Source organism: Phascolarctos cinereus, unplaced genomic scaffold (genome assembly GCF_003287225.1).
Source record: "Phascolarctos cinereus isolate Bilbo 61053 unplaced genomic scaffold, phaCin_HiC Scaffold_1;HRSCAF=81, whole genome shotgun sequence".
In the NCBI taxonomy this organism is placed as follows: Eukaryota; Metazoa; Chordata; class Mammalia; order Diprotodontia; family Phascolarctidae; genus Phascolarctos; species Phascolarctos cinereus.
This window is the reverse complement of record NW_027555514.1, coordinates 295,322,514-295,344,472: the sequence shown is the minus strand read 5'-3', so window position 1 is coordinate 295,344,472 and position 21,959 is coordinate 295,322,514. Positions and strand designations below refer to the sequence as shown.

Here is a 21,959-nt window from a genome sequence, read left to right as displayed (position 1 = left end):
AAGACCAGAGCTGAATATAAAATTTGACTTTCAAATACAAGACTTAAGTGAAACATGGAAGAGGTAAACAGGAAAGAGAAATCATAAGAGACTTATTAAGATTGAACTGTTTACATTCCTGTAGGGAAAGATGATATTCGTAACTCATGAGTCTTTTGTCAGTATTAGGGTAGTGGGAGGGGAAAAATGTTATGTATGTATACGTAAATAGATAGAGGGCACAGGGTGAGTTGAAGATGAAGGGGTGATATCTGGAAAACAAAATTAAGGGGTGAGAGGATTATACTGGGAAAAGGAGAAAGGGAGAAGTAGAATGGGGTAAATTATCTCACATGAAGCAGACAAGTGAGAGGGAATGAGTGAATTTTATTCTCATAGCGTTTGGCTTAAAGAGGGAATAACATACACAATGGGCTATGGAAATCTGTCTTATCCTACAAGAAAATTAGGGGGGAAGGGGACAAGAGAGCAGGGGTTGATAGAGGGAGGGCAGATTGGGGGGGATAATAGAAGCAAACACTTCTGAGGAGGGACAGGGTCAAAAGAAAGAATAGAATAAATGGGGGGTAGGATAGGATGAAGGGAAATATACTTAGTTTTGCACAACAGGACTACTATGGAAGTGTTTTGCATGACTACACATCTATAACCTGTATGGAGATGCTTGCCTTTCAAGTGAGGGTGGGTGGGGAGGGAGGCAGGGAGAAAATTTGTAACCCAAAGTTTTAAAAACATGTGAAAAAGAAAAAAAAAGGAAAAAAAAATATGAGGTACCACATCACACCTGTCAGATTGGCCAACATGACTACACAGGAAAATGATAAATGTTGGAGAAGATGTAGTAAAATTGGAACACTAACGCATTGTAGGAGGAGTTGTGAACTGATCTAACCATTCTGGAGAGCAGTTTGGAACTGTGCCCAAAGGGCTATAAAAATGTGCATACCTTTTGACCCCGCAATACCACTTCTAAGGGTGTGCTAATAAAATGGGGAAAGGATCCACAAAAATATTGATAGCAGCCCTTTTTGTGGTGGCAAAGAACTGGAAATTGAAGGGATGTCCATCAGTTAGAGAATGGCTGAACAAGTTGTGGTATATGAATGTAATAGAATACTATTGTGCTATAAGAAATAATGAGCAAGCAAAAACTTCAGAAAAACCTGGAAAGATTTGTATGAACTGATGCTGAGTGAAGTAAGCAGAACCAGGAAAACACTGTACACAATAACAGCCACATTGTGCAATGACTAACTTTGATAGACTAAGCTCTTCTCAGCAATGCAAGGATCTAAGACATCTCCAAAAGTCTTATGATGTAAAATGCTATCCACAACCAAAGAAAGAACTATGGAATTTGATTGCTGATTGAAGCTTACTATTTGCTCTTTTTTCTTCTGTTTTGCTTTGTTTCTTCTTTCTTGTGGTTCCTCCTATTGGTTCTTATTCTTCTTTACAACATGACTAATGTGAAAATACATTCAATAGGAATGTATATGTAGAGCCTATAGCAAATTGCATGCCACCTTGGGGAGGGTATGGAAGTGAATGTTGAAAACTAAAAATAAATAAATAAATAAGCAAACAAATGAATAAATAAATAAGTGTAGGTAAATGAATAATACTGTTTTCTTCTGGTCCTTCCCCTACCTGTAGAACCATGTCGGTTTCTCTTGCTAGATCTTCTATGTCCCATATTGTAGCTGTGGGTGACCCCAAGGCTCTGTCCTGAATCCTCTTCTTTTCTTTATTGATAACCTCCCTCAATAAGCTCAATAGCTTCCATATCAATTCAATGCAGATTTTATTTCCTTCTCTTTAGATTTTTATTGCATTTTATATGTGCATGGGATAATGCAATCCCCTTGAAGGCAAGGAACATTTGTTACTCTTCTTTGTGTCCCACGCATAGTAATTTCTGCATCCATGTTTCTATTCAGCTCTGGTCTTTTCATCAGGAATGCCTGAAAATCTTTCATTAAATAAGTATTCCCCCTCCCAAAAAACATATACTCACTTTTGCTGGGCAGCTTATGTTAATCCTAGCTCCTTTGTCTTCTGGAATGCCGTGTTCTAAGCCTTCTGATCCTTTTATGTGGAAACTGTTAAATTTTGTGTGATATTGACTGTGGCTCCATGATATTTGAATTGTTTCTTTTTGGCAACTTGAAGTATTTTCTCTTTGACTGGGTAGCTCTAGAATTTGGCTGTAATGTTCCTAGGAATTTCTATTTTGGATCTCTTTCATTCAGTAGAGTCTTTCAATTTCTATTTAACCTCTGGGTCTAAAATATCATGGTGGTTTTCCTCCATAATTTCTTGAAAGATGATGTCTAGGCTCTTTTTTTTTTTATCACTGCTTTCATGTAGTTCAATAATTCTTAAATTATTTCTCCTTGCTCTATTTTCCAGGTCAGTTGTTTCCCCAATGAGATATTTCACATTTTCCTCAACATTTTTTTTTCATTTTTTTAATTTGGTTTTATTGTTTCTTGGTGTTTCATGGAGTCATTAGCTTCCACTTGCCTAATTCTGATTTTTAAAAATTGTTTTCTTCAGGGAACTTTTGTACTTCTTTTTCCATTTGGCCAATTCTACTTTTAAGGTATTCTTTTCTTTTATAATTTTTGTGCCTCTTTTTCCATTTGGCCAGCCCTGGGTTTTTTGTTTGTTTGTTTGTTTTTGTTTTTGTTTTTTAAGGTATTATTTTCTTCATTATTTTTTCTGCCTCTTTGATCAAGCTGTTGACTCTCTTTATGATTTTTTTGCATCACTCTTATTCCTTTTCCCAATGTTTCCTCTACTTCCCTTAAATGAGTTTAAAAATCCTTTTTGAACTTTCTCCAGGCATTCTTGTTAGGCTTCTGACCTATTCACATTTGTCTTTGAGGCTTTGCTTGTAGCTGTTTGGCATCATTGTCTTCTGAGTTTGTGTCTTCTTCTTCCCTATTTTCATAGTAAGTTTTTATGGTCAGGTTCTTTTTTTGTGTGCAGGTTTTGTGTTTTTTGTTTCTTTCTTTGTTTGTTTGTTTGTTTTGTTTTTTGCTCATTCTTCCAGCCTATTGCTTGACTTTTAACTTTATGTGAAAGTTATCTCTGCTCCTGGGGTGGAGAGGGCACTCCACTCAGGTTTTTGGTTCTGCTGTTTTCCAATCTAGTTCTGGGGGTCTGAAAGTTTTCACTCCTTCCAAAGTGATATGATCTAAGGAAAAGTATGGGTATTGTTCTCCTGGCCTGTGTTCTGGTTTTTACCCAGGAAGGCACCTTGTTCCTATGTAACTATAAATGCAGGCACTCCTGGAACTATGACCAGGTTCCCCTGCTCTCCTGAAGCCATAAGCAGTACTGCTTCTCTTTGCCCTGAGACCATGACCTGGAACTGTGTATGAGCAATGCAATGGGATCCTGGCCCCAGTGCCAGCAAAGCGTCCCCTTCAATCTCTTTCTGACCAGTTATCTGATCCCCACTGGTCCCTCCCATCCTTACAAAAAATTCCTTGCTGTACCTTTTCCCTCCCTCTAGCTATTGCTTATATTCAATGCTATACTTTATCCCTAGAATTCCCTTCTGTTTTATTGTTTCCTTGTGCAAACTTCCTCTATTCTTATTAATCTCATTCAATCCTTTGAACTCTGGCCTCCAACTATACCACTCAACTGTGACTATTCTTTCCAAAATAACTAATGATCTCTCTTTTTTAACATAAATTTCTATTGATACCTTTTTTTTATTACATTGCCTAAATTCCTTCCCCCATATTCCTTCCTCTCCCAGGTAGCCATCCCAAATGTTTGACAATACATTTGCCCCCATAGCTTATTCTCCCATAGCCAGGATTCTATGGAATGGTAGTCTGAGAAGTTTAGAGACATCTTCTCTACTGCTAGAATCTCAAGCCCTCATTGACTCCCTCACTGTTATGCACCAGTGAGTAGCATTCTTAATTCCATTTACTTAACATCAATTAGCTTTTATAAAGGGACATTTATTTCAAATATATAGTAAGAATAAATGGACACTTTCCCCCAACTTTGGGGCATACTCTGCCCTGCTTCACATAAATCTGGGTAGGCTGAGACAGCACAGTTTTTAGACAGTATTGATCCCATCAAGTTCACACCCAGATATGGCATGACTGCAGAATGAATCCTCACCTCACCTGGATTGGGTCTAAAAGGTCATTCTTTGTTCCTGAGCGCATCAGTGCTTGACTGGTTGCAGAACCCAGCATGGTCTATCACTCTGGGATTCCTGTAGGTGCAGTGTCCTGATCTTTGGAAACTCGCATGGTCAGTGCCTGCAGATTAACCTTCTTTACCTAGAACAAAAAGACCAAGGCAGAGTCAAATACTGTGGTCCAGTTCACAGGGCCTCATTGCCTTAGTGGGAAAAGGACATGGTCTCTCCTCTTACAGCATTGCTCCTCACTGGACACCATGGGAAAAGGAACCAAACCACAAAAGCAACTGAAGGAAAAGTGGCTGAGGCTCTGACAGCCATTTTCTGAAGTATTCTTAGTTGAAAAGCTTTCTTCTAGACACAAGGTTAGCAGACCATAACTGATTGCTGAATGGGTAGTCATCATAAAGCTCTTGGAAGCAGGCTTTTTAGCCTGTCCTGCATGGGGAATCTGCAACACCAGGCACTCTGATGCCCTTTGGGCACATTCCAGTTTTTGTTGCACATTTAACAAAGAAGAAGAAGAAGAAAGGAGAGACAGCAAAACCAAACAATTTCTTTTAAAAAAAAACCCTGAAAACATATGCACTGATACCCACAGACTGTCACCTCTTCAGAGGAGTAGGCAGGGATCAGGGGTCAGAAGACAGCTTCTCCTATGTCTTCCTGTGGCCGAGCTTGTTCTTTATAATTTCACAACATTCATTTTCAATTGTTTTGTGGCTGCTCTTTCCACTTACACTTCTAGTGTAATCCACTATAGTGGATTTGTACCTTGTTTGCTTGGCTCACTTTATTTCACTTTGTATCCGTTAGAGTAAAGCTTTCCATATTTTCATGACATAACAGCCCTCTTATAAAGCCCTTTAGGCTACCCTACAGAGCACAATGATTACTGCAGGAAGAGTGCTGGAACAAGGAGATGGTAGCTGAACTTCTTGGGCCTTTTTTGGAGACCTCTGTAGCCAATCAAAGAGCCTCTTTCCCACCACATGGTGAGCTGAATGGAACCAGTTATGGAATATCTACCCATGGTCCACAGCCTTTCTCTCCAAGGCACTTCCCCTCTTCATATTTCTTCCAGAAACTGCTCCCTGGAATCCTCCACATGGACAGATGCCATCTTCTCCCTCACGTCTTACACTTGGAGATGCCACCCAAGGACTTCTAGGCACACACCAGAGCCCAATGACACCATCATTATTGCAGCTTCTTTCCTCCCCTTCTCATAGATAGGCTAATCTTTAGCCTCGGAGACTCTTGCTTTATTCTATTTCTTTTTCAGTTCCTCTACTAGTTTTCCTTGTCTTTGCCTCCCATTATTGGGAGGAGGAGGAAAGGTTTATTTGGTGCCTTTATCGTTGTTTTGACCTCAGACTTAACACTTCACTCTGTGATGTTTTGCCCATCATGTGAAGCCCAATTCAAATGTCACCAAATTCAATCCTTTCTCCACTATCAAGCATGTACTGTCTATCCCGGGGGGGAGGAGGGGGACAAACAACATTTTATAAGCATGTCTTTAATACATTTTTCATGTTTTTTTAGAAACAGAAGTCTGCAGATCACATGCATGTCTGCCTGACACCAACGGCAACAGTGTTCTCACCCCTTACACACCAAACTGATGTTTCAGGTCTTCTGATTTTCTTGATTTCCCCTCCTCCTTCTCAGGCTAAAGGATCATAAAAACATCATATTTTGCAAGACTTTATAGATATAATAAAGTAAAAGTCAAAAACAAAAAAAATGACAATTCATCAAAATCAGTGTATGTGTTTAGAACATTCTTATTCTTTAAAAATTCTGGGGGCCAAGTTTCTCAATTCCCTTTTGTTGTTCCTTGTTCCATGATAAGAAGAACCAGATGAAGCCAAACTCGTGAGCGTGAACAGGAATAGCAGTTCTTGGGTAGACTTCTCCTTCTGATTTAACTCCACCTCCGTTCTTTCAGCTCATTCTTTTCCAGCAGGGAAAGGTGACTGGCAGAGCTCATATGGTCCCTTTCTCTGGGCCAGCATCTTTAACAGAAGATAGAGAAAGCACTTCAGCACCACTGACTTCTCAAGACACAGAAAGAGATGAGTAGACAGAAATGGAGACCACCTGGTGATTCTCCCCACAAACGTGAGTTTCCTGTCTTTTGGGGCAGCTTGGGGTCTGTCCAAGAATCAGTGAGCAAGAACTTGGGGGCGAAGTGTGAGGCAGAGAGGAGGCATATGGAAAATGCTGATTAGCTCAATATAGGCCTGGAAGCAATTTTAGGTTTCAGGGAATTAATGGAGAATAAGAGAAGAGGACCAGCAGAATCAAGATTGGAGCTGAGGGACATAGCCAAGAAAAAGACAGCATTTATGTCTAAAATCTCTGCAATAGAGGATTACATAGGGGTCATTCTAGCAATGTCAATCAACAAATATTCACTGAGCATCTCCTATGGTCCAGAGGCTGGAGTGGGCACCATGAGCTTGGAATTAGTGTTTGGGAAGGACAGGAAAGGGCCAGAGCCTCTACCTTTGTGAATCATAATGAAATAGTCTCAACTTCAAGAAAAGCCACATAGACCCAGCGATGAAGACTAGTAATCACAGTCTCTGCCCTCAGGAAAAACACCATAGCCCAGGATGCTAAGATCAAGAATGTAGCCCCTGCCTTCAAGAGTACCAACCTAACACCTACATTCAGTTATAGTGATAGCACAGTATGGCAACAAAGCTACTAGACTCAAGACAAATAATCACATCCTCAGGACCAAGAACATAGCCTCTACCTTCAAGGAGAGGAATTTCATGTCCCTTCACTTCAGAATAGAAGGAGCATTTCCCCTGCCCTTCAAAACAAAATCTGCTGATATTTTGAAGTGTTTTACAGTTTGCCAAGCCCCTCTCTCATCTGTCATTAAATCTGGATGACCCCAGAAGGTCACTATTCTGAGTATGCTCATCTCCACTTCTGAGATGAGGAAAGAGAAGCTCAGAGACATGACTACCCAGATCCTTGCAGGGAGCCTAGGGGCCTCAGCAGTGCAACATCCACTTCTTAAAGTTTCCTTCCTCATTGAGAAATAAGAGATGCATGCAAAAAGGGATGACAGAAACAACAACAGTGTCCTGAGCATATTAGGTGTTTTAAATCTGTATTGAATTATTGGAGGCAAATTGCTGTCTATGCTTTTGGAGAGGCTAATGCAAAATGCTTGGGGTGGGGGAAGCTGAAGAAGAGGCTTTGAGCTGGAACTGGCTTTCCGCCTTTGCCCCAGAGTGGCATGCCTCCTCTTCAAGTAAGCTACTATCCCATCACCACATCTCTTCTCTCTAATCAATAAATTAATGAACTTTTATTAAGCATGTATAAATTTATGCTAAGCTTTGCACTATGAAAACAAGCAGATAAACAGCCTCTACCCTCAAGCCACTTACTCTCTTACAGGGGAAGAGAACTCAGAAAAGGGAGCTGAAAGGATTGGGCAGGGGGAGGAGAAGGTATCTGCAAAGTAATGAATGTCCAGAGACTCAGGACTGCAACCTGAAGAGAATCAAAGACACAGCAGGCCTTGGCATCTGTTTTTCTTAAAACAGAGGTTCTGGGAGGTAGCAGCCAATCAGAGGAAAGGGCCACAGGGGCAGAGTGAATTTCCAGGGTACAGAGGCTTCTGTGGCATGGTAGAGAAAGTCCAGAGAATCAGGAGTGGACCCTGGAGTGCCTGCAGTGAAACCTCTGCTGACTCTCTGGGCCACCTGTCCCTTAGATGCTGTGGGGACAAGGACTCCTGCATTGTCTCCTGGTGCCCCTGGGGTTAGATTGTTCTCTCTGCTACAGATACTTCTACTCACCCTCCCCTCAAATTTTGCCCCTGGTAAAAAAATATTTAGTTATGTCTCTACAGTGCCAATGGATGGAGGATAGTGAACATACACGGGTACCTAATAGCAAAGGAGGAGGTGAGGAAGCAGCCTTTATGTGCCTGGACATCCATGGATATCCCCTTTGAGATCAATGCTGGTTCAAGAATAACTGGTGAGGGACTCATATTATTAGCACTTAGTGAGGCAGCTAACCATGAAAACCCCAGTTACCAAGATCGCATGTAACACTGACCATCTAGGCCAAACTCAGTGAATGCACACTGTGGGGCTTCTCTGTTGCCCACTCTCAAATGGCAGCAACCTTCCTCCAAGAACATCCCCTTTGCCTTGCTCAGAAGCCATGTAGGTTGTTGGTGGGCTCAAAGGCAAGGCTGGAGTTGACTCAATGAAGGGACAAGACTAGACTCAGCACATCCCAGTCCTACACAGTATGTCTATGTGTTCTAGTGCATCTGTGTGTTGGGTGGAAGTGGAGAGAGGGGGTTGTTCTATGGATTCACCTTTACTGTGATCTCTGCTATGGATGGATGTTGAAAGGGGGAAACCTACAGAGAGAAGGTAAAGCCAAGGACTTAGGAATGAGAGTTCTGATGTGATGGTCAGTAGGGACAGGACAAGGAGAGGGGAAAAGGCAGCCTGGAGAGGAAAGGGGTGAAGGTGGTGAGGTAGGGCTAGGGGCAGTGGTGGGGAAGGAAAGAGCAGCTGCTGGGAAGAGGCAGGCATGGGGAAGGGTCAGGGTGGAATTGGCAGATAATAGAAGGGGGCAGCCATCCTAAGAGATGCAAAGACACACACTCAAGAAGCCATGACACACGTCCTAGGCAAAGCAGAGGAAAGCTGCTCTGATATCTGCTCTAACATGATGTAAGACTTGGTGGGTGGAATGAGCCAGTGTGAAGGCCATCTTTAAAAATCCCTCTCCTCACAGGACTCTGGCAGTTGTGGCATCCCCAGCACTTACCCAAAGCTCATGTAGGGCTGGCTCTAAGTTTCTTTTGAGTCAGCACTGGGCTCCTAGGTCGCACCTTTGTTATTTAGCAGAAAAGTCATTCTGTTGTTTAGTCATGTCCAACTCTTCATGACCACATTTGTGGTTTTCTTGACAAAGATACTAGAATGGTTTGCCATTTCTATCTCCAGCTCATTTTTGCAGATGAGGAAACTGAGGCAAGCAGGGTGAAGTGGCTTGAGTGTCTGAGGCTGGATTTGAACTCAGAAAGATGAGTCTTCCTGATTCCAGGCCTAGAATTCTATCTACCATGTCACCCACAAGTTGCTGCCCTGATAGAAAAGTTACTCTAGCTCTGGCCATGCAGCCAGCCCAAGCCTCTGAGGTACCCCAAATCTTCAGTCTTGGTGTCTTCCTTGTCCCCACAGAGTATGGAAGCTACTGGCCCCAGCTGAATGCCTGGATTTATGGGCTTCTCATCCTGTTCTTGAGTGCCTATTTTCTTACCAGCTGCGTTGGTGAGTACTGAGTTTGCCCAATCCTGGAAGAAGCATGGTTGCCTCATTCTGCTCAGCCCCAGAGGAAAGACATGGGAACACTGGATACAAGTTACCAAGGAAAACCCTTTGATTTGATGAACAGGAACTCTTCGGACCAGTTAGAGCAAACTGCCTCTTGAGATAGTGTGTTGAGGAATGGAAATAACCCAAAGGGAGCCTCAAGATCTCATAGAAATGAAGGCAGCTGGTGCCTCAATTGTCTTTAGCCCTGGATGGTTTACCAAGCCTTTCTGATGCCAACTTCAGGAGGCAGAGAGTGCATAAATCATTGCACTCAGCATGGAGATGTCCTGCTTTGTCCACAATGGCTGAGCCTCCAAGTCAGGTCTCCTGACCACAAATCCAGTGCCCTTCCGAGGAAGCTATGTGCCTGTACTTCTCTCTGGAAGTCCAAGACATGCTTTACTGTGGGCCAAAGTGCAGAAGGGCTCAGCCCCTTGGGCCACCTAGAAACACCAGCAGGAAGCAGCAGTTCCCTTTTATCATGAACGTAAAAATCATTAGCAAACAAAAAGGAACACCAAAGAGGCGTTCATTAGAAACTTTGAAATTCTCTTATGCACATTTTGGGTTTAGAATAGACAGACAAAAGACAGATAGATAGATAGATAGATAGATAGATAGATGGATAGATAGATAGACACACAGACCCATAGGCAGAAACACAGACAGATAGATGGGTAGATGGATGGTTGGATAGATATGTTCTGTATTTAACAAGGTAATAACCAATTGCCCTATTTGTTGGCATCTCCTTCTGTACATTGTTCTGTCCATTAAGAACTCTTTCACTGGTGCTCTTTTAGAAATCTTTTTGCATCTCTGTCACGATGGCTAGAAAGATAGTCCAGCAGTAGAATGAGCGAGGCCTTAGAAAGAACAAATGGCAAATGGTGGGTGAAAGATGAGGACAAATCAAGGAGCATCCTGCTCAAGTCGCTACTTTGTTACTGATCTTTCTGGTTTCAAGAAAGCGCAATGGCTCCATCTAGCGTTCACTGACAGTACTGGCCCAACACACACTCTGCTAATCCCTCAAAACAACGAAGAAACAAAATTCTTTTTTTTCTTTTAAAAATGTTTTGTTATGAATTTGAAAATCACCAATTACCGTGAACATTTCCATATACAAAGAAGGCCAGGAGAAAGAGGATTATGTATAACACTATGGCTCCATCTCATTCAGCTTCTTTTAAATGTACATTAAATTGAATGTAATAGTACTAACATTGCCTAGCTTGACTGCATCCCCTTCCTGATTTCTTTCTCTTCTCTTTTGTGTATTTTCAGATGTTTAATTGATAAAAACAAGATTCTTGGGGGCTTTCATTGGTGGGGCACAAAACCTCAACCTTACTAGATGACAGTTTGCTGCAGGAAAGAAGGGTGTGCTGGTGCTTTCACTTCACTTAGACCCAGCAGTGACCTTCCTTCTGTCTAGCCCTCATGGCCTTCCCTGATCTTGTGACAAGTCATCCAGTTCCTCTTTGCATTCTGCCTTACTTCATGGAGATTTCTTGGATTCCTTCCTGGGGTTCACTACAGAATGCATCTTGCCATTCCATTCATATCCTATGATTTACTCAATACTTTCTCAGCCAGAGGCCACTTGCTATATTGCCAAATTTCTGCGATCACAATGTGTCTTCGAATTTTTTTGCATATGAAGATCTTTTTTCCCATTCAATAGTACCCTCGGTCAACTCTGGGTCAAAGTACAAAAAGTTTTGTGATTTTTATTATATAATATCCAATTATTTTTCAGAATGGTTGCACCAATTCTGAGCTCCAGCAAGAGAGCATTAATGTGCCTGTTTTCCTATAGTATACCTTCCAAACCCCTCCCTCCATCTTTCACCAATGTCCCCATTTTATGTCTGACATGAAAGAGATTGATGCTTTTATTATTATTCTCATTGCTATATTTTTTATATCATCTCTGTTTCCCTTATATCCCCCCCCTCCACTTTCCCAAAGAGGCCTCCCACGCATTCAATATTTTTAAAGTATATTGAGGATAAGAATTGGGCTAAAAGGACAACTTGATAGAAGTGAATAAGAGAGAGTAGAAATTAGAAGGAATCCTTTTCCTTGCTGTTTATGGAAGAGGACATTCTGAAAAATTCCATCCCAAAACATGGTTGAAACAAGCTAGGATGTGTACCATAGTTTGGTTCTCCTACAGCTGCCAGTCATCTTTAAGAGGGGAAGGCTTTACATAGCTGGCCTCATTTGAAACTCACAGCAATCTTGTGAGATGGGTACTACAGTTATTACTAGTTTTATTTTACAGACTAGGAAACTAAGGTTCAAAAAAGATTAGGTGGCTTGCCCTTGGTCATATGGCTAGTCCAAAGAAGGATTTGAACCCAGTTCTTCCTGATTCCAATACAGTATTCTATCCAATATACCACACTGCCTGTCCATTCGTTACTTCCCTAAGTCCCCAAGATCATCAGGCTTTCAGGAACTGAGTAGGTCTTTGTGTGAAAAGTTGGAGTGCTTCAGATTTCAGAAATAAAAGATCCAGGGGAAGATGTCATATCAGTGATATGGTTGAGAGCATCAGAAGAGACAGGGGTCAAAGAAGTCATTGTGTAGAAGCCCCATTTGAAGGCTGTACTCAGCATTTTTCCGGGTCTTGATTCAAAGTCCACAATGCTAAGAAGAGCTCTGATGACTTCCTTCTGGAAGTGGGATATGCTCTCCCCAGAGCTCACCAGGAATGGAGCTGGAGGAATGCTGGAAATGGAAGGGGGAAAAGATTGCCAAAGAGAACTCAAAGTGTTGTAGAATTTATGCTGAATTTCCTGTGAATTCTCCTGTGACCTAAGCCCATGTCTGTTGTAGGGGACTCTAACTTGGAGCTGAGGCTGGCCAATGGAAGCAGCAGATGTGCTGGGAGAGTGGAGGTGAAATTCCAGGGTCAGTGGGGCCTGGTGTGCAATGATGGCTGGGGCAGAAATGAGATTTCTGTGGTCTGCAAGCAGCTGGGGTGTCCATCTACTTTCATCATCCCTGGGTGGAGGAATTGGACTGTTGCACCTGGACCCTTTTGGTTGGCTGGTGTTTCCTGTCATGGCAGCGAATCTAACCTTTGGGATTGCAGACACAATGGCTGGAGAGAGCATAATTGCACTCGCAGTCAAGATGCCCAAGTGACCTGCACAGGTAAGTCTTGTTTGCACCTTCTTAAAACCTCTAGTGAGAAGTCTTCTTAAAACAGAATTCTGAGAATTAGGGCTAGAGTCAGAATTGGCTTTCAGTACTTGAGTGAGGGGGTGGGGACTGTTCCTGAAGGAGCTCTGTTTCCTAAGAATCCTTCTCCCAAGCCCCTGGCACTTGCTGAGGCCTAGGAGGAGAGGGGAGCTGCTGTCTCCATGGGCACACTGTACTCCAAACTTGTCCCAGTTGTTGGTACCCTTGGTTTTTTAATCCTGAATCCAGCAAAGGCTTGGGAGGGGGTTCTCTACCCTTTCCCATCCCATCTTCTCACACTCTGGGGCAAGGCTTCTGGCTCCCTAAATGTAGCCTCAGTTAAGGACAGTGGGGTGAAGCTTTCCTCTGCATCTTGACAACTCAAGGGGTAGGCACTTGAGGGCTGAGCCTCTAGGTTCCTCCCCACCCCACCTATTCCTGAATGACCACCACCCTTGGGAACAGACTCAGGGTCTGGGTCTTTGCTCCACCCTCAACCTGCAGGAGGGATTGGTGAGCAGAGGTTCCCTCCAGCCATCAAAGTCTCACAAAAGGTGAGGTTTCCCGGGAGACAGAGCTCCTGGGGGGGACACCACTCAGGTGCCTCAGAAAAGTACCAGGGAGGGAGATTAATTTGCAGCCCTTCTCCTAGATTGGGCTGGTGATGAACCTGGTGCTTGGTGCCTGGTGTCCCAGACTGGTCAACCCAGGTCCTTTCCTGATTTCTACTGGGTCTGATGCTTGGGGCTCATGCAGCCTTCTAAGCCTGGCAAGGCCACCGTACACCCATCGCCTCAGGAGTTTGGCTGCAATTCCCTTCAGATTTAGGGTGTTGCCCAGAGGGGAAGACTGGCTGTCTTCCTTGCAGCCCAGTGGCAGGCCCACCAGCCCCCTGTTTGAACCATCTGGAAGATCTTCTTACCTTACCTGGACTCTGGTTCATGACCCAAGAAAAGATTTCCTCCACCCCTCAGGGCTAGTGGTTCATGGCTGAGGACCCCATCCCTGGGGGCCCCACCTGGAGGACTGCCTTCAGGACTAGGGAGTTGTCATGGCACCATGTGTGGGGGTGGGTTGAGCTGTTATCTGATGCAATAGGTGGAATCTGGCTCCTTGCCCTCCTTCCAAAGCCAGTCCAGTAACCCTTCTTAGATTAGCTCTGGAGTCATCCTTCTGCTGTGTGCACCTCTTCAGGAGTCTGAGAGCAGGGATGGGAATCCTGGTTCACTGCTCCTTCAGGGTGGCCTCACTCTTCCTGGTGATTGCTTACCAGGAGCCATGCCTAGTGTTGTCCAGCTTCTTGAAGACTGGACAGCCAGGCTTGCCCAATTACTATTGTTGTGCCTCGAGTATTCAAGGTCTGGTAGTCAATGTGAGTGAATTCCATTTCTGACTTCTTTGGCCTCGGCAGCCCTATACCTCTTTTCTGCCAAATGACCTTCCACTTCAGGGATTTTGTGGTCCCACTTTGTTTGGCCCTGTCACTACCTCTCTTCTTTGGGGAGGCATCCCATCAGGTCTCTTCGATGCCTCTTTTTCTGGTGTGTGTGTGTGTGTGTGTGTGTGTGTGTGTGTGTGTTTCTGCTTGTACACATCTTACTTCTTTTGGAAACCTCTGGGAGTTTCTTGTTATTTCATGATCTATAGGGAGGCCCAGAATTCTCTGTTTCATGGCATAATCTTAGTTCATTTGTTTTTATAGTGGAAACAATGGCCAGCTTTCTTGCAGATCCTGTGATCTCACCTGGCACTGTCCTTTTTAGCACATTTGGTGGTGCATATCACCTTTCCACATGAGAAGAAGGCGGAAGGGATAGTTAACACTGAGGGTTAGGATCCAAAAATATCTTGATGGATTAAAGGACTAGAAATTCAGACATGGAAGATACATCTTTAAGAGGTTGTTCTGTGTAACTCTCACTTTACATCTGAAGAAACTGAGGCCAAGTGAAGTTAGGTGACTACCAAACTGGTAGTAAGTAGCAGGGCCAAGATTTCAATGCAGGTTCTCTGACTGTAAATTTGGTGCAATTACAGCCCTCCTCTTTCTCTCCTCAAGGTTCTAGGAATATTCCTAGATAGTCTAGTCTAGGTTCTAGGTTCTAGGTTCTAGGAATAACCCAGGTTGGCTTAGTTGAGGCCATTCCCTCATTATCAATTGATGTCAATTTGCCGGCCAGACTTCACTGAATTTTCGCAATAGGTATTTTAGTAAGGTGACCTACTAAGAGTGAGGAGGACAAAAAATACCCTCAAAAGTCTGTAAAACCCTCTTCCCACAAGTCCACACACAGTGCAGTGAAAACATTCTAGTGTGAATGAATTTATCAACCACTTCCCAAAATTTTGATGGATGAGATCAAGTTTTACCAATGGGAAATAGATCAAGAAAGGGGAATGCTCTCTGGAGAAAGGCAGATATTGGGGCAGCTAGGTGGCACAGTGGATAGAGCACTGGCCCTGGATTCAGGAAAACCTCAGTTCAGATCCAGCCTCAGACACATAACACTTACTAGCTGTGTGACCGTGGGCAAGTCACTTAACCCCATTGCCTAGCCAAAAAAAAAAAAATAAAAGAGAGAGAGAGAGAGAGAGAGAGAGAGAGAGAGAGAGAAAGGCAGATATGGACACCCCGGTAGGCTATCTTGAGCATCCTGAAGGTGACAAGAGGGCCTGGTATTTGGGTGGACCACATAGGTATGTGAAGGTGGAGAAGGACACAAGCAGACACTGAAGTGCAGAGACAGCAATTTCCCCTTTGACGTTTTATTCAATGGTGTATTTGTACCAAGTGCTCTCAGTGAAATAGAAGGTTCCATTGGTGCTCAAGGATTTTTTAGTCTTTTTAAAGAGAGGAGATGTCAATTACTAACACACTGTACAAGACAATCCTCAATATCTAAATCATTCCCACTTGCTCCTTTTTCTAGGGCCTTTCCCCCCTTTGTTGCATTTATTCATAATATCCCCTGTCCTAGATATCTGAAGGACTCAGTGATTCCTATCCTGAACTGAATAATTGAAAATGCCTTGAATGTGAAATGCAATTTTTATTTTTTAAGTATCTTTGTATTTATTTCCCAATTACACTTAACTTTTTAAAATATTCACTTAAAAAAATTGAGTTCCTAATTATATCCCTCTTGCTCCTCCCCCACCCCTTGAGAAGGTGAGCAATATGATATTGATTATATATGTGACGTCTGGTAAAACATATTTCCATTTTAGCCATGTTTCAAAAAAAAACAGACAAACAAAAACACACAGACACAAAAATAAAACAAGAAAAATAAAGTGAAAAAAATCTGCTTCAATCTCCACTCAGAGTTTATCAGTTCTCTTTCTGGAGGAGGATAGTCATTTTTCAGCACAAGTCATTTAGAATTGTCTTGCATTTTATTGCTAAGAATAGCTGTCATTCACAGTAGTTCATTGTACAATATTGCCATTACTGTGTACAATGTTCTGCTGGTTCTGCTCAGTTCACTTTGCATCAGTTCATGTAAGTCTTCCTGCTCATCATTTCTCCTAGCACAATAATATTCCATCATATATGATTGTTCTTGTTCAACCATTGAACAACTTGTTCAGCCATTCCTTAATGGATGGGCATTCCCTCAATTTCTAATTCTTTGCCACCACAAAAAGAGCTGCTAGAAATCTCTTTGTACATATGAGTTTATTTCCCTTTTCTTTGCTCTCTTTGGGATACAGACCTTGTGGTGGTATTCTTGGGCCAAAATGTATGCATGCACAGTTTCATAGCCCTTTGGACATAATTCCAAATTGTTCTCAAGAATGGTTCAATCAGCTTATCAGTCCACCAATGGTACTTTAGTGTGTCCCCCTATTTTTCTACATCCCCTCCAGAATTTGTCATTTTGCTTTTCTGTCATGTTAGCAAATCTTATAGGTGTGAGGTGGTATATCAAAGTCATTTTAATTTGCATAAAACACAATTTTTAAAATTAAATAGTGTGGTTTGCATAATCTAATAGCCTTCTCCAGGGTTAATAAAATGAAACCCACTGTGAAGATCTATTGATATACTGTATGTAGGAGTGCTTTGTCAACTAATAAGTCTTATGCAAATGGTAGTGGCTGTTATGACTATGTTTCTGCATTCCAGTCTCAATACTGAGAAAGGAGATGCCTCCTTGGAGGCAGTAGAAATGATGATGTTTGATGATGGTGGCTGACCTTTGTAGAGGGCTTGAAGGTTTCTAATATATTGTCTCATTGGATCTTTACAACACTCCTGTGAGGCATTTATTACAATTATTATAATTCTAATTTTATAGATGGGGAAACTGAGATTCTATGTGACTCAAGGACTTGCCCAGGGCCACAGAACTAATAAATACTAGAAGGAAGATTCAAACTTTTCATTGGCCAAAGTCCAAAGGTCTTTTCACTGAACTCTCAAATTATCCCCCCAAACACAGCCACATGGCTCCTCCCAGAGGTCCTCTCCTCAGGAAAACCAGCAACAATAACAAGAATTAGATTTCTTGGCAGGTCTTCAGGCACAGGGTGAATGACTACTTGTCAGGTATTGATGGCACCATTTGGATTCCTTCAGGCTGGGTATCACTAGAATCTGCTCAGGTCCTTTGAAAGCTTCATGTTCTACCCCTGGGGTGGGGGGGGCAGAGCCAAGATGGCAAGGTGAAAGCAGTGACTTGCTTAAGATCTCCCCTGAAACCCTCCAAATACCTATAAAAATGTCTCTAAACAAATTCTAAAGCAGCAGAACCCACAAAAAGACAGAGTGAAACAAATTTCCAGCCCAAGACAACCTGGATGGTTGATCAGAAAGGTGTATCGCACCGGACTGGAAGAGGAGCATAGTTCGGTGTGGGTGTGCAGGCTGCAGTGAACTTTGAACTCAGAGGACTGAATCACGGGCAGCTGTAGAGGTTTCCAGACTTCTCAACCCACGAATGCCAAAGACAACTTAGAGGGTCAGTGGGAAAAGTCTGTTTCTGTGGTGAAAGAGAAGGTAAGTCTCAGCCCCAGTTCCCAAGCATGGCCCCAGGGTGGCGGCTGCCTCCTGAGCTTCTGGCCCACAGACTGAGGGGGAATCGGGTGGCTGATCAGAGGAGGATTGCAGGGATCTCTTTTCCAGTGATGAGGCAGGAATCTCTTGCTTTGCCTGTGCCTCGATCTGGGTCACAGTTCTGAGGGGTCGTCGAAGGGCAAGGAAGAGCACTGGTGTGGTGTAGCTTATAGTGGTGATGGAGAGGAAACACCTCGCCCCTTATCATACCACCTTGCAAGAACTGAAAATTTACAGGTCCCTAGAAGTAGCTCTGAAAACAGCTGTACAAACCCCCAAAGCTTGGGACAGTACATTCTCCACATTGGAAGTAGACCTGTACCTTAATAAAGAGTTCATAACTCAAGTAATTGGCTGGGATCATGAGCAAACCTTGCAAGAAGTGTCAGACCATAGAATCTTGTTTTGGTAACAAAGAAGATCAAAACCTACAACCAGAAGAAGACAACAAAGTCAAAGCTTCTGCATCCAAAGCCTCCAAGAAAAATATTAATCAGTCCTAGGCCTTGGAAGAGCTCAGAAAGGATTTTGAGAAGCAAGTAAGAGAAGTAGAGGAAAAACTGGGAAGAGAAATGAGAGTCACGAAGGAAAATCATGAAAAAACAAGTCAACAGCTTGCTAAAGGAGACCCCCAAAAAAAATACTGAAGAAAATAACACCTTAAAAAATAGCCTAACCCAAATGGCAAATCCAAAAAGCCAATGAGGAGAAGAATGCCATAAAAAGCAAAATTGGCCAAATGGAAAAGGAAGTTCAAAAGCTTACTGAAGAAAATGCTTCCTTAAAAATTAGAATAGAGCAATTGGAAGCTATTGTCTTTATGAGGAATCAAGACACTGTAAAACAAATCCAAAAGAATGAAAAATTAGAAAACAATGTGAACAATCTCTCATTGGAAAAACAACTGACCTGGAAAATAAATCCAGGAGAGAAAATTTAAAAATTATTGAACCATCTGAAAGCCATGATCAAAAAAAAAGAGCCTAGACATCATCTTCCAGAAATTATCAAGGAAAACTGATTCCACCCCCAACCTAATTCTTCTGTGTAAATGAGAACACAGTCCTGAGTTCCCTAGGGAGCTAACTCCGTGAGATCTTTTCTCTATCTATGTCTTTTCCTCTGTTGCAGGTGAAGAAGACTTGGAACTGAGGCTGGCAGATGGGACTAATCGCTGTGAAGGCAGAGTGGAATTAAAAGTCAAAGGACAGTGGGGTACTGTGTGTGATGATAGTTGGGGCAATAAGGAAGCTTCCATAGTGTGTAGACAGTTGGGGTGTGGATCAGCTCTTCATTCCCTCGGGGATGCTAAGAATGGATCTGGCCCCATTTGGCTTGATGAAGTTTCCTGTCTTGGTAATGAATCAGCTCTCTGGAACTGCCAACACAGTGAATGGGGACAGCATAATTGTAATCATGAAGAGGATGTATCCATCCTCTGCTCAGGTAAGTCTTGGCCCCCAAATAGAAATTCTTTTATGCTTGCCATCATGCCTCTAAACAGAAATCTCCTGCGTCTGACTGGCATGATATCCACCCTTGAAGCATTCTCACTTCCTTTTTTAAGTGTTTTAAGTTTTTGAGGAAAACTGACCTCATTATCTTGCCCCAAGCCCACCTCAAAACTGCCCCTCCTCCAACATTCTGCATTTTAGGCCTGAACCCTGGGACTTTTACTCCTCCTCACTGTCTATGTTCATTTCTTTGCCATATCCTATGGCTTCTACTTCCACAAAAATTTATGCAACTATGCAACATCTCCAATTACATGACAACCTCCTCCCCCCTCCCCTGTCACTTTAGAGTGACAGCATTTCAAAGACAGAAAGCACTTTTGTAGCTATCTAGTCCAACTCATATTTGATGAAGAATCCCCCTTCAACATACCCAACAAGTGGTCATCCAGGTTCTACCTGATGACCTCCAGTAAGATAGCCTATTCCACTTTTGTGTTGCTCTCAGTCAATAACAGGCATTTATTATGTGCCTACAATTTGCCAGGCTCTGTCTCTGAGAAAGACAAAAGACAATCCCTGTTCTTCAGGAGCTTGAAGTCTAATGGGGGAGACAACATGCATGCAACTATATACAAACACTCTATAGACCAAAGAGATTAGAGATAATCTCAGAGGGAAAGTGTGCTTATAAAAGAGGAGGAAAAAAACAGACTTTTATCTTTGATTATGGAGTCAGTAGAAAGCCACTTAAATATGAGGGTGGCATGGCCAGACCTATGCCAAGATCAATTTGACATCTAAGTGGAGGATGGACTGGAGTGGGGAGAGACTTAGGGCTGGAAGACCAATCAGCAGGCTATGGTAGTAGAACAGGTATGAGGTGATGAATGCCAGCACCAAAGTAGTGGCAGTAGCAGAGGAGAGAATGGACATATACAAGAGATACCATGAAGGTAGGATCAACAAGAATTGACAACTAATTGGATATGGGGGGACAGAGAGAGAGGAGTTGAGGATGATATCTAAGGTGTGAGCCTGGGTGGATAGTGGTACCCTCCACACTAATGCAGAAGTTAGGGAAGAGGGGAAGATTGGGGCAGGGCAGAAAGACTGAGTTCAGTTATAGACCTGTTGAGTTCAGGATGTCTATGGGATATCCAGTTCAAGTTGTCTAATAGGCTATAATAGATGTAAGACTTGAAGTCATAGGAGAGTGGTTAGGGCTGGAGAGAAAAATCTGAGAGTCATCTGCCAAGAGTTGATAAAATCAATTGATGAGATCACCAAGTGAAATAGTATAGAAAAAGAAGAAAAGAGGACACAGGACAGAGGCTTAAGGGATCCTCATGATTAGTGGATATAACCTGAATTAAGATCTAGCTAGAGAAACTGAGGAGCAGTCAGAGAGGTAGGAGGAAAACTAGGAAAGCAAAGTCTTGAAAACCTAAAGAGAAGAGAGTGTCCAGAAGAGAATGATCAACCATATCCGAGGCTGAAGAAAAGTCAAACAATATAATAGAGAAGAGACTGTTTAGCTTTAGAAATTAACTTTGAAGAGAGCAGTTTGTGTTGAATGATGAAATTGGAAGCCAGACTACCACAAGTCTCTCCCCACTCCAGTCCATCACTGATCAACTGTCAAAATTGTCTTCCTAAAGCACAGGTCCAACAAGGTCACCTCCCTACTCAATAAACTTCAGTAGCTCCTTATGACCTCCAGGATAAAATATAAAATCCTCTGTTTAGTGTTCAAAGCCCTTTATAACTTGCTTTCCCTTTTCCAGTCTTCTTACACTTTCAGGGATGGGGATCCTGCAACCTGAAGGCTACATTTAGCCATCTAGGTCCTTGGGGACAGCCTTTTGACTGAGTCCAAGTTTTACAGAACAAATCCTTTTATTAAGGGGTGAAGTAAGGCATACACTCTCCCCATACTCTGCAATTCGGTAACACTAGCCTCCTCACTGTTCTGTGAATAAGACACTCTGTTTCTCAAGTCTAGGTATTTTAACAAATATGGTTTCTCTGTAAACCAGGAGGAGCAAAAAAAAAAAAAAGAGAAAGACAACTAGAGATCAATTTTTAGGGTTTTTCTAATGAATATTAATGCAAAGATTTTAATAAAATACCAGCAAGAAGACTTCACAAAGATGATACAATATTACCAGGTAGGGTTTATATCAGGAATGTAGGGTTGGTTCAATATTGGATAAACTATACATAGAAATTGATTATATCAATAACAAAAACAGCAAAAAAGCATATGATTATACTAATTGATGCAGAAAAAGCTTTTCATAAAATACAAAACTGATTCCTATTAAAATCACTAGACAACATGGAAATAAATGGAACTTTCTCAAAATGATAACTAGCATCTATCTAAAACCAAGAACAAACATTATCTGTAGTGGGGATAAGCTAGAAGCCTTCCCAGTGAAGTCATAAGTGAAGCAAGGATGTCCATTATCACCATTATTATTCAATATTGTACTAGGAATGCTAGCAATAGCAGTAAGAGAAGAAAAAGAAATTAAATTAATTAGAAAAGGCAATGAGGAAACAAAACTATCTTTCTTTGCCAATGATATGATGGTATGTTCAGAGAACCCAAGAGAATCAACTAAAAAACAAATCAAAACAATTAACAACTTTAGCAAAGTTGCATGATACAAAATAAACACATATAA

The 21,959-nt window shown here is 42.2% G+C and overlaps 1 protein-coding gene across 9 annotated transcripts in view; it reads left to right on the top strand.

The window, feature by feature from the left end:
* Positions 1–6,032: 6,032 nt before the first annotated feature.
* Positions 6,033–21,959, top strand: part of LOC110201656 (scavenger receptor cysteine-rich type 1 protein M130-like) — a 58,319-nt gene continuing 42,392 nt past the window's right edge. For 7 of the 9 annotated variants that reach the window (XR_013483849.1, XR_013483848.1, XR_002322546.2 and 4 more), the window contains exons 1-4: positions 6,034–6,307; positions 9,424–9,513; positions 12,406–12,726; positions 18,944–19,258. Coding sequence is in view for 5 of the 9 variants with exons in the window: in XM_020977483.2 (XP_020833142.1) it covers positions 6,262–6,307; positions 9,424–9,513; positions 12,406–12,726; positions 18,944–19,258 (772 nt within the window). In the remaining 4 variants the exon portion in view is untranslated. Of the gene's footprint in view, positions 6,308–9,423; positions 9,514–12,405; positions 12,727–18,943; positions 19,259–21,959 lie in introns of all 9 variants that reach the window. The other 2 variants (XM_078148248.1, XM_020977481.2) reach the window with 2 other exon arrangements.